General features: G+C 35.4%; 1 protein-coding gene across 1 annotated transcript in view; it reads right to left on the bottom strand.

Moving 5' to 3' along the window:
- Nucleotides 1–12,209, bottom strand: part of SYCP2 (synaptonemal complex protein 2) — a 53,464-nt gene that overhangs the window by 19,880 nt on the left and 21,375 nt on the right. The window contains exons 20-22 of the mRNA XM_087959028.1: nt 9,850–9,907; nt 2,906–2,941; nt 1,332–1,506 (exon numbers count right to left, since the gene is read on the bottom strand). Coding sequence (XP_087815154.1) covers nt 1,332–1,506; nt 2,906–2,941; nt 9,850–9,907 — 269 coding nt within the window. The remainder of the gene's footprint in view (nt 1–1,331; nt 1,507–2,905; nt 2,942–9,849; nt 9,908–12,209) is intronic.

The raw sequence follows: 12,209 nt of genomic DNA, 5'->3' as shown, positions 1-12,209 counted from the left end.
GTCACTCAGATAAAATACCGCAGAAATGTTGTCTATAAATGCTGAAACAGTGAGTAGTAAAAGTCATGCCATAATTCTCTATTTTCCTAGGGTAGGGAGTTTGAAAGATTTTCTTATTTAAAATAAATTAAAGCTTAATGAGGAGAGGGGCTTTGCCTGATTTTGTTTGAATGTGTTTTGAATGCCTTCCTGTGGCAAAAATGAGGCCAGGCATTTTTGGTGACTGTGACTGGAGGAGAAATCTGGAAGCTACAGAAAGTTGCTCAAGGCCAACATCCAATCTTGGAACATCAAATTTCTAACTGTGCCTTCAGGAAAAGCACAACTGGAGCTGGAGAAAATATTTTATGTATATGTGAAATATTTACATATTTTCTCAATGACATCAAATTAATTATTTGTTGATAAATAAAATAACAAGATGCAAAAATCAAGGGACACGTAAAAATACAGTTAAGATAAAAAATGTAAACGTTTTTAATGTTTTCTTATTGGAATGTAATGTGCTAGAATGTAATTTAAGATATGCAAAGTGTGCTATACTCAGAAGCAAAGGTGTAACATTAGTATAAGAGTCGGGATGTTTTGGGTCATATACAGTACATATAAATCTCTAGTTCTGTGCATTTGCAAGAGTAGTGGAAGAACAAAAAACAAAGCAGTATAGAAAAAGTTTGCAAAAGGATTAAGAAGTATAGAAGAGTCTTTTAAAATGCAATTTGAAAAATAAGCTATATTTTAAAAATACTTTTATGCTTTTAGGGAAAATGAAACATGTATTCTGATTAGAAATGACAAGAAGAAGAATATCCAATTCCAGAGATGAATCAGAGCTGTTTTGTGCACAATAAACTGAAAATCTGAGAGATAGCAAAAACTTGCATTTTTCTCTGTATGTATAATACAAATAAATAATTTAAGGCCAATCCTCATTGTGAATACCACTAAACTTAACAGAGCTTACTTTTGAATATGTATTTAGCAGGCAAATATAAAGCTGTTCTATTTCCTTTCTATTAAGTCCAACAATTTCTAGGTCTATTTTTTATTAAAAATCCAACCATAAATGGATAATTATAGGAAGATAAGAGAATTTAACCTATACCAATTACCAATTGTTAATATTATCAATTGTGTATGAGTGTGTTGTGTAAGGATGGACATTAGTTGGATTGTATTCTGTCTAGCAAACCTCCTGCTTGGAACCTGGAGGGAGCATTCCTACCAAGATTCTGGAATTCATTTAAATACCAATATTTGAATTGACCCCTGCATTTTAATTACAGAAAAATAATCTGATTTATAGGCTTTGTAATAAATAGACATCTTGCCTGGTTCCAGAGTTTTGAACTTCCTTGGTTTTCTGGCTCTGCCGTAATTTACGAGCTGAGGTTTAGGCTTTCTATTTGATTCCCTTAACCAGCTAATTTCTGTGTTGGTATCATCACCTCTATATTCGGTGTCTGTGTCACTAAAAAGATGCTTGTAGTTTCTATTTTTCCTGCCCTATGGGAGAAAAAAATCATTTTCTTTGAAAAATAAGTATTTTTTTTTATTTTAAAAGAACTTTTATTCTTTTATAGAACTGCAAAACACTTGTTCTAATTAGATATGGCAAAAAAAAACACCATGCCATTTTATTTACTAGTATATTTTAGAAGCAATTGCTGATTAATTGAATGGTCTGTTAAAATATTCTAACCTATCCCATACCATGCATATAAATGAAAATCTAGATCTTAATTTGCTAACAAATTCAAGCTGATGCATTTTCTCAAATGTCAAAGATACAAGTTCTTCAAAGACTTAAATAACTTCATTAACATATTATACTTGGGCACCAGTACAATCCTGTAAAAACCATTATTAAATTTATGTAAATTAATTATAATTGAGATCTTACTAAACACAGTTCTACTAATCTAATTAACTGTGACTGATTTGTCTATTTGCTATCAAGGAGATTTAACTCAGCACAGATTTAACATCTCCGATATATACCATTTTAAATTAAAGCAAGTAAGATTCAACTAAATTAAAAAATTAAAAGGGAGTTAAAAAAAAATCTCAAGATGTTATTTTGCAGTTTCACATTGTAAAATTGTGGTATTTCTTCCCCCATGCCACCTTCTGTATAGCTGTCCATTTTGCAACAGCAACATATAATATGGCATTAAAAACACAACCCAACCTAGCAATCATGCTAAATATGCATAATAGCAGCTAAGGAGAACTATTACTATAAATAAACATCATTCTCCAAGCTTGTGGATTGGTTTCTGAATGTTTCATAACCAGGCTAGGTAACATCTTCAGTGGAATTTAGGGGAAGTCACAGTGTCAGTGTTGTTTTATGCTTCAGACAGTGGTGGTTTTTTTTACTACTGGTTCTGTGGGCGTGGCTTGGTAGACGTAGCTTGGCTTGGTGGGCATGGCAGAGGAAGGATACTGCAAAATCTCCATTCCCTCCCCACCCCACCCCATTAACCTGCTTTCCAGCTCCATTCTCCTGTGCAGGGCAACAAAAGAAGACCGAGCGGATCAGCTGGGATTCGAGAGGCAGAGAATAGATGGGGGCGGGGCCAGTCAGAGGCGGTATTTGCCGGTTCTCTGAACTACTCAAAATTTCCACTACCGGTTCTCCAGAACTGTCAAAACTGGCTGAATACCACCTCTGGCTTCAAGCAAAGGTGTGTCAAATGAGGGTCTTCTGATGGATCAGCTGTGAGTCATCAGTAAATCTTGTGATGGGTCTTGTGATTACCGGAAACCAACCCACAAGCTCGGAGAATGAACCTTTACCTTCATCCCACATTCGAACTATACATATTCGCCACTATTGCAAACATCCTGGAATTTACAAAATACAACTTTCATTAAAGTTATGTTCCTTTTAAAAAAATACCTTCTTTTCCTTCTTCTTTTGGGTTATTCTTGTTTCATTTTTCTGAGTCCTAAAACAAATTTAAAAAATGCTTATTTTAGTAATTAGAATGGAAATAAATACTTCATTTGGATTAATTTTTTATTTACTTGCATATGTGGAAGACAACCACTTTCCACAGGTAAAGCATCCACCACATATCATCTAGAGATTTTTTCCTCTACCAAGCCAATGTAAAACATATATTTAGAAACTTGCCATTATCTCATTTTATTATAATAGCTCTCATTTATGAGTTTTCTGCTGATAGCAAGAATACTTACATTTTCTTTGGGGGTACACCAGTAGTTTCTAAACTGATAAGATGTAATTCCTGGACCTAAATAAATAGAACAGTTCCATTTGTAGGTGAATTTTCTGCCTATTTGTAAATGTTTGTCAAGTAAACAAGCCCTATTTTTTCAATGAAAATTGTATATATTTTTATAATTGTATATCTGTAATTTTTTTTTATAAAGACTGTTTTACAAAAGATAAAATGACCTCACAATATCACATACTGTTTTAAAATCTTTATTTTCTTTACAAATACCATTTGTCTTTATTACTCTGTGAGCAGGACAATACTTATGTTTTAATACTGATTACATTTTAAAAATAAATGTATCTTGATGTGTATTTTCTAATGGTGGGATATAGGAAACAATAGAATGCAAGGTTCAGCAAAGTTATTGTCCTCAACTTATGACAATTGGGGCCAGAATTTCTATTGCTAAGCAAAGCAATTGTTAAAGCAAGTCACACTCAGTTTTATATCTTTTGCTGTGGTTATTAAGTGAATCACTGCAGTTGTTAAGCGAATCCAGCTTCCCCCATTGAGTTTGTTTGTTGGGAAGCTGGCTGAGAAGGTCACACATGGCGATTATGTGACTCCAGGATGTTGCAACTGTGGTAAATACAGGCAGGTTGTCAAGTGCCTGAATTTTGATCCTATGATGGTGGGGATGGTGTGAGAGCCTTAAGTGCAAGGAGACCAGTTGTAAGTCATTTTTTTTAGTGCCATTGTAACTTTGGACTGTCACTAAATGAATGATAGTAAATTAAGGACTATCTGTACAGAAGATCTAGCCCAATTTCCTGCTCAATGCGTCAGCATTGTTAACCAATGGCCATCTAGCCTAATCTTTTTCAACCTTGGTAAGATGTGTGGACTTCAATTCTGCCGTGCTAGCTGCGGAATTCTGGGTGTTGAAGTCTGTTAGGGTTTGAGGATTAACCCCTAGAAGAGTATTGCAGCAGTAGTCAAGCCAGGCAACCAAAGGAGAGCGGAAGGGCCCCAGAGTATACACACACTGAACACAAACACTGTTTGTAGTTTAAATAGTTTTTAATCCAGTTAGAGTTTAAGCATTGTCATTCAGTCCATTAATTCATTCACAGTATTTCCATCCAGTAAGACTCACTAGTATAGTCCAAGTTAAGAGTCCTTGCAATATCTTTATCAGCCGATAAAGATATCTTCTCCTCCTCCGGTTTCACTCTCCAGAGAAACAAACGCTGGATATTCAGTAGACTTACGCAGTAAATCAGCAAACAGTAGCATTCAATAACAGTTCAGTCACAGGCACTCACAGTCAGTAATCACAGTTAGTCGCAGCAGCACACAGTTACAGCCAGCAGTAAGCTTTCCAGCTTCTAATGCTTCCTTATATTGTAACTTCTAACCGCACCCTTAATCGGCTAATTGCCTGCTGCATTGTGCTTAAAGTGATAAGCACTTAAACCATGATATCTAAGTTTTATATATTTATTCACCCAAACCATATTTGGTATCAATGTTATACCTAACATACTCCCCTTTTGGGTGAAATAAATATATAATACCTTACAATCTAATCCCATATTTTTCACAACTCTCCTGGTGCTTACTGGCACCTTGGGCTTTAGTAAAATTATCAGCTAAATTGTCCTCCGACATACAGTACTCTAGCTGAATCATCTTACTTCTTACAGATTGTCTCACGTTTAGGTATCTTAGATCTGTATGCTTGCTCCTTGTTTTTACTCCAATATTTGTGGCCATTTGAATTGCTGCCTGATTATCTTCATGTATAATTATAGGATAATCCACAGTTATACCTATATCAATTAACATTTGTTTATACATTATTAATTCTGTACATAACAATGATAAACAGGAGAATTCTGCCTCCATAGTAGACAAACTTATATGCTGTTGTCTAATTGACTTCCAGCCTATTAATGTCTTACCCAGCATTATGGCTGTTCCTGAAGTCGACTTTCTAGTGTCTCTTTCTGATGCAAAGCTAGCATCTGCATAAGCACTCAGAATTAAATCACCCTTTGGTTCTAAATACAATGAATAATTCATTGTCTTTTTAAGATATCTTAATATCCTCTTAGCTGCAATCCAGTGTCTTTCACATGGTGCAGAATTGAATCTAGCCAACTGATTCACGCAGTACGAAATATCTGGTCTAGACCAATTACTAATATAAGACAAACTACCTATTAAAGATTGATAAATCACCTTATCAAACTCCGGGCTTTGTTCATCAGTGTTGCTAAACTCCTGACTCATTGGAGTCTTAGCTGGCTTACAAAGCTCCATCTTGTAATCTTTTAGCACTTTGCTTATCTTATCTTCCTGAGATATCTTAAAACCTTTCCGTGTTTTCTTTATATTCAAACCGAGATACTTCTTTATCTCCCCTAATTGCTTGATCTTTATTCTCTTTCCTAATGATGCTATTATTTTATTTGCTTCATCATTAGTTTCAGTTATCAATGCAATGTCATCTGTGAATAGTAATAATAATGATACTTTACCATTTGTCTCTTTCTTAAACAGACATGGATCGGCTAAACCAGCTTTAAATCCTATATTGTCTAGTTCCTTTACAATATACTGGTTCCATTCATAGCCTGATTGTTTAAGACCATAGAGACTTTTCTTTAACAACCAACAATCATTATTATCCTTAATTTCACTTTTAATACCAACAGGTTTTTTCATATAAATAATATGTTTTAATGGGCGTGCAAGTAAGCAGTTTCCACATCTAGATGGTTAACTATATAGTTTTTACTAGCTGCCCACACTAAAGCTGCTCTCAAGGTTGCTGCCTTAAGACTAGGTGCAAACACCTCATCGTAGTCATTAGCATTCTGCCTAAAACCTTGGGCTACTAACCTTGCCTTATGGATTAAATTACCATCTTTATCTATTTTTACCTTAAATATCCATTTGCAGCCAATGGATTTCTTTCCTACAGGTAATTTGGCATTTTCATACACTTTCATATCTCTTAATGAATTCAGTTCCTTATTCATTGCTGCATACCATTTTTCTTTTTCCTTATTAGGATACTTTTTAATTTCTTCTACAGAATTAGGAACTTGATTAATCTGGCACACTGTGTTAGCCTGGTACCTATCAGGCGGTCTAGATATACGTGTAGTTCTTCTGGGAATTACAGGACTTACAGGAGGACTTTGTTGAACTACTACCTGTTCATCTTCCTCATCCTGTTCAGCTATTGAATCTGTTTCTTCCTCTATGGGCACTATTTCATCCTGTATTTGTCTCTTTACTTTATTTTTAAAGTTACAGGGATAACTAATGGGATTTCTATAGGATTCAATAATTACATCTTTATTGGCATCCTGTTCTAATTTCTCCCATCCTTCATGTTCTAGAAATTGGGCACTAGCACTACATAACACTTTAGATGTGCCTTTCTCCCAAAATCTATATGCCCTATGGTTTGCCTGATAACCAACGAAGAAAAATCTTTTAGCTCTATGTTGCCCTTTTTTCTGAGTTGTGCAGGAATATGCACCCATGCTGGTGCACCAAATGTGTGCAGGTAACTTAGATCAGGTTTCCTGCCATGCCATCTGGTGAATGGAATTTCACCTGTTGTTGTATTAACAACGTTGTTCAATATGTTATTAGCACACATTGTAGCCTCCCCCACAAAGAATCAGGTAACCCAGAATCATTTAACATTGTTCTAACCATTGCCTGTAGTGTTTGGCCTCTTCTTTCAATAAAAGCATTATGTTCTGGCCTGTATGGAGCAGACTTCTTATGCTCTATTCCAGCTACCTTAAGTCTGTTCTGGAATTTGTTATTAATAAATTCGTGCCATTATCTGTCACCAGGGTTATCAGTTGTCGCTTAGACTTTCTTTCAGCAAACCTAAGCCAATTGAAAAATGTTGATATGTTTCAGTTTTGCTTTTCATTAAATAGCAAAACCCATATCTAGAATAATGGTCCATAATGCTCAGTATATATCTAGCACCCCCATACTGGGTTTCTTTGGACCTATTATGTCTGCAAATACTACTTCTAAAGGTTCTTTTGTTTTGAAACCATTTAGCCTATTTGTAGGCAATACCTTGCTCTTATCTTCACAGCAAACATTACAACGCAAATATTTATCACAAGGTTTTAACCTTATTCCTTCAGATAACTCAACTGTACGTTTTAGCATTTTAAAATTTACATGCCCCAAACGCCTATGCAATAAATGGATACATTCTTCATGAGGTTTTATATTATTAAATACAGTCTGAGCCTCCCCTTTCTTACTATTATCTAAGACATATAATGTTCCATTTAAAGCTGCAGTTACCCTTTTGTTATCTTTTTCAATTATGCAATTATTATCTTTAAAAGTAATTACATAACCTAATTTATCTAATACCCTTACTGAAAGCAAATTAAACTTTAGTTGCGGTACATACAACATTTTTATATCCTGGTTTATGTACGGACAACGTGCAAAACCTTGACCTTTCGCTTTCAGGTTCCAGCCATTGGCAAGAGATATATGTTGAGAGCTTATAGACATTTTTATAAATTTTGTCTTATCTCTTGTGATGCAGTGGGATGCGCCACTGTCAACCACCCATAGATTATTCTTCACATCAGAGTTGCTAAACGTGGCTAGTTCAAATGCTTTCTTTGGCTTTTTTACATTCTGGCTTTTTCTCTTTTTGCAGAATCTTGCCAAATGTCCTCTGCCTCCACAATTAAAACACTTTTTAATTGTGTATGCGTCGAAGATAAATTCTCTTCTTCCGGTGCTTTACTTTGCTTTTCTGGTTTCTTTCAAGCTTTGAAGATAATTTCTCTTCTTTCTTATCTTCTCTCAGCTCGTCACGCTCACGCCTTCTTCTGGCTTCTTCTAATAGCCTGCCTGTTATGTCGGTTAATGAGAGGCTTTCTTTGGCAATACCTCTAACGAAGTCACATAGTCATCATAGCTTTGATCTAATGAAGATAATATTATGTAGACTTTTTGCAGTTCATTAAATATAAGCTCTTTTTCTTGCAAATCTTGAAAATGCTCTTCATACAGTTTAAATGAACTAACATATCTCCATTCCTCTGAAGATGCGTTCGAAAAAGCTTCCGTGTAAGATTTATATGTGCTCCTACACTGTCCCGAACATAAATCTTCCTGAGGTTCTCCCAGCAGTTTGCAGCATTTTCTTCTCCACGAATATGGACAAGCTGCTGATCACAGAGAGTCAGTCCTATGATGCATAAAGCCTGCTCATTCTTCAGTTTAAAGTCTTGTAACTTTTCTTTATCATCATCATTAGCAGGATCCCAGCTACTCACATCTGGTGGGTTTGCTATAATGTCCCACAAACCTTCTCTGCGTAGAAGTAAACTACATTTCATTGACCATGAAACATAGTTTGTTCCATCCAGCCTGGATATCATGGACAGTTGTGACAAATTTACTTGTGCCATTACTCTTCAGATATTTTGACTATTTTAAACTAATTAAAACAGTTTGTTTTTACAGTAATGTGCAACTCACACCAACTCTCTCTGCTATATCCTGGTTAGTTAGACTATGCTGCTGGGCCCATAACCATTGTTAGGGTTTGAGGATTAACCCCTAGAAGAGTATTGCAGCAGTAGTCAAGCCAGGCAGCCAAAGGAGAGCGGAAGGGCCCCAGAGTATACACACACTGAACACAAACATTGTTTGTAGTTTAAATAGTTTTTAATCCAGTTAGAGTTTAAGCATTGTCATTCAGTCCATTAATTCATTCACAGTATTTCCATCCAGTAAGACTCACTAGTATAGTCCAAGTTAAGAGTCCTTGCAATATCTTTATCAGCCGATAAAGATATCTTCTCCTCCTCCGGTTTCACTCTCCAGAGAAACAAACGCTGGATATTCAGTAGACTTACGCAGTAAATCAGCAAACAGTAGCATTCAATAACAGTTCAGTCACAGGCACTCACAGTCAGTAATCACAGTTAGTCGCAGCAGCACACAGTTACAGCCAGCAGTAAGCTTTCCAGCTTCTAATGCTTCCTTATATTGTAACTTCTAACCGCACCCTTAATCGGCTAATTGCCTGCTGCATTGTGCTTAAAGTGATAAGCACTTAAACCATGATATCTAAGTTTTATATATTTATTCACCCAAACCATATTTGGTATCAATGTTATACCTAACAAAGTCCACACATCTTAAAGTTATCAAGGTTGAGAAGCACTTATCCTCTCCAGTAAAGTTGAGTCCATTGAATGTTGCTTTGCAAATCTCTAGGCTTGTGTTCTTAGCTTACATACAACAGCCTGAACATGCTCACGTAAAACTGGACTTGTGATAACACTGACCAAAATGCACCAAAACTAACCAGAAATATCCTTACTATTAATAAGGAAAACTGCATTTGGCATGGAGATGACTAATTCTAATAACTTTGTTTATTCTTTTTTTAAAAAAATACCAGTAATATAGTTGGGTAGCTACAGCAGAGTACAATTTTAACATAAGCCAAGAGGTTGAAACTGCTATAGAATCAAACTATATTTTGGAGTGAATTAATAAGTGTAAATTCCAAATAATAAGTAATGTTGTTGAATATAATTATTGACATATTAATATGCTATAATTTTCTTACTCCAAGCTTTATTGTAGGTTCATCAAATCCACTTCGATTAAAGTCATAGACATCATCACTATCAAAAGAGATAAAACTTTGTTTAATATTTTATCTTTTCATCTCTCAAATGGCTAGATTTGTAATAGATTACTATTTACTTACACAGATTGTTCATTAGTATTGTTGTGTAGTGTAGTTCTGAAATTTCCAGTCTTTCTATTCTGTCTTTTTTTCTAGGCATAAAAACGTAATTATACAAGGAGATGTATAACCAATGCTACCCCTTTTTCTGAGGGTTTTTTTTTTTCAATTTGTTTAAATAAAATTTCTGGATCACTCAGCCAAACAATAAAGGGCAAAGGGAGCAGTTAAATCCATTCATGTTCCCAATCAGTACATCTCCTCTCAGAGGTTTTCCTAATGCTTAGTTTTAAAACAAAAACATTCTTCTAGCAGCTTTTCTGTAAGAGCTAACAGCTTACTTATTTAGCAACATCAAGTAACAGATTATGGTAAGTGCAAAGCAATTAGTGGTGGGGTTTTTTGCTGATGTTTTTCCTTCCACATAAAGGTGATTCCTGACTTTAAAAAAAAAAATCAATGAACTCAGAGTCTCCCATGGCAAAGTTTTGTTTTGGCAGTTACTGAGCTGGGAGAAGTCTTCTTATGTCTAGTCAAAGGTTCAGGTCCTGCTTTCCTCCCAGCTCCACCTTATCCCATTCAGTCTGTTGGTGATGGTGAACCAATGACATATCACTGGTGACATGGCATGCCATTTTTGGTGATACACCAAATCTCCAGACCTGGAAGTCGCGTGAGGGGGCTCTGCTAGGAGGCCTCTGAAAGGCTTCTGGAGACATGCAAAAGCATGTGAGACCAGGGCATAATTTCCTGCTCTTTTCAGAGGTCACAAGGCCACACAACAGCATTCTCTGAAGTTTGCAGACCTTGTGCAACCTGGAACTACCTCCTATTGACATTTATGCGGGGTTTTTTTATTTAATAATAAATGTAAATAATTTAATGTAATATAATTCACCACTCTTTACTATGAATTGGTGTGTGTGTATGTGTGTGTGTAAAACGGGTGGGGGGGGGGGGAGAGACATGCCAGCAAAGTCAAGTTAAGCAATTTCTGAATTTCTGAGCAGCCCAGTGATAAAACATTAAAGAGCAGCCTAGACCAATGTTTTCTAACCTTGAGAACTTTAAAATGTGTGGACTTCAACTCCCAGAATTCTCCAGACAACATTCACCAACCAGAATTCTGGAAGTTGAATCCATATATCGTAAAGATGCCAAGGTTCAGAAACACTGGCCTAGACATGATAATCAGTTCAATTACAAAACCTGAAAAAAATGCCACTATAAATGTCACTCTTGAAACTTTGAACTCTTGGTTCAGAGTTCAAACATATTTAATCTACCGTGTCTAAAAATAAATTCCTAAAACCATTTTCAGACAAATTTGTAAAGGAAGAAAATACCTTATCATCGCTATCAATTTTATTTAACGATGTGCTGTAAGAAAAGTGGATGGAATACAGATCAATACCAAGCTAGAAATCTTCATTTGTAAATAAAAGTTGTATTTAAATACGGATCTTAAGTAATACAATTAAACAATGAAATACATTCCTTCAGAAGATTTTGAGAACAGCCAAGTTAATCTACTGAATAAAAAAGGAAGAAAAAGTTGTAGGCACATATTATGGCATTGATGAACTTTCATAAACTATGAAATCCTGAACTGTAGTCTATGCTTGGTGGTACTTTGGATTGGTCAACTTTGGCTCTCAAATGGCTCTACTACTTTAGTACCAGAGCAAAGAGCCCTCAGCTTCTAGTTTAGATGCCAGTTCAGGTGCTTTTACTAGGTTCCAGGGTTTTTTTTAACCAGGTGCCACTGAGGAAAATAAATCTGTAAACTAATATAGAGAGCCCTCAACTTACAACCCTGATTTGAACTGGAACTTCCTCTGCTAAGTAGTTGTTAAGTGAGTCATGCCCAATTTTATAACCATTTTATGGCCCATCATCAAGCAAATCCATTTTCTCCTACTGACTTTGCTTGTTGAAAGCCCTGTGGGAAGATCACAAATTACGATCATTTGACCCAGAAGGGGAGGAGGGAAAAAAAAAATGGGGGGGTGGGGGGGGGGGGAGATATATTTTTTTTTTTTTTTTTTTTTTTTTTTTTTTTTTTTTTTTTTTTTTTTTTTTTTTTTTTTTTTTTTTTTTTTTTTTTTTTTTTTTTTTTTTTTTTTTTTTCTTTTTTTTCAAAATTTTTAGTGTATTGTTATCATTTTCTGACCCATATGTATTGATCACTGACCAGCTGGGCTTAGTGAGGAAGAACTAGGGATCGAAGATACTGT

The sequence above is a fragment of the Notechis scutatus genome, chromosome 3 (assembly GCF_049901735.1).
Source record: "Notechis scutatus isolate UNSWTSFEM ecotype Mainland chromosome 3, rNotScu1.2, whole genome shotgun sequence".
Lineage (NCBI taxonomy): Eukaryota > Metazoa > Chordata > Lepidosauria > Squamata > Elapidae > Notechis > Notechis scutatus.
The sequence above is the reverse complement of the archived record's forward strand: the minus strand, read 5'-3'. Positions and strand labels throughout refer to the sequence as shown.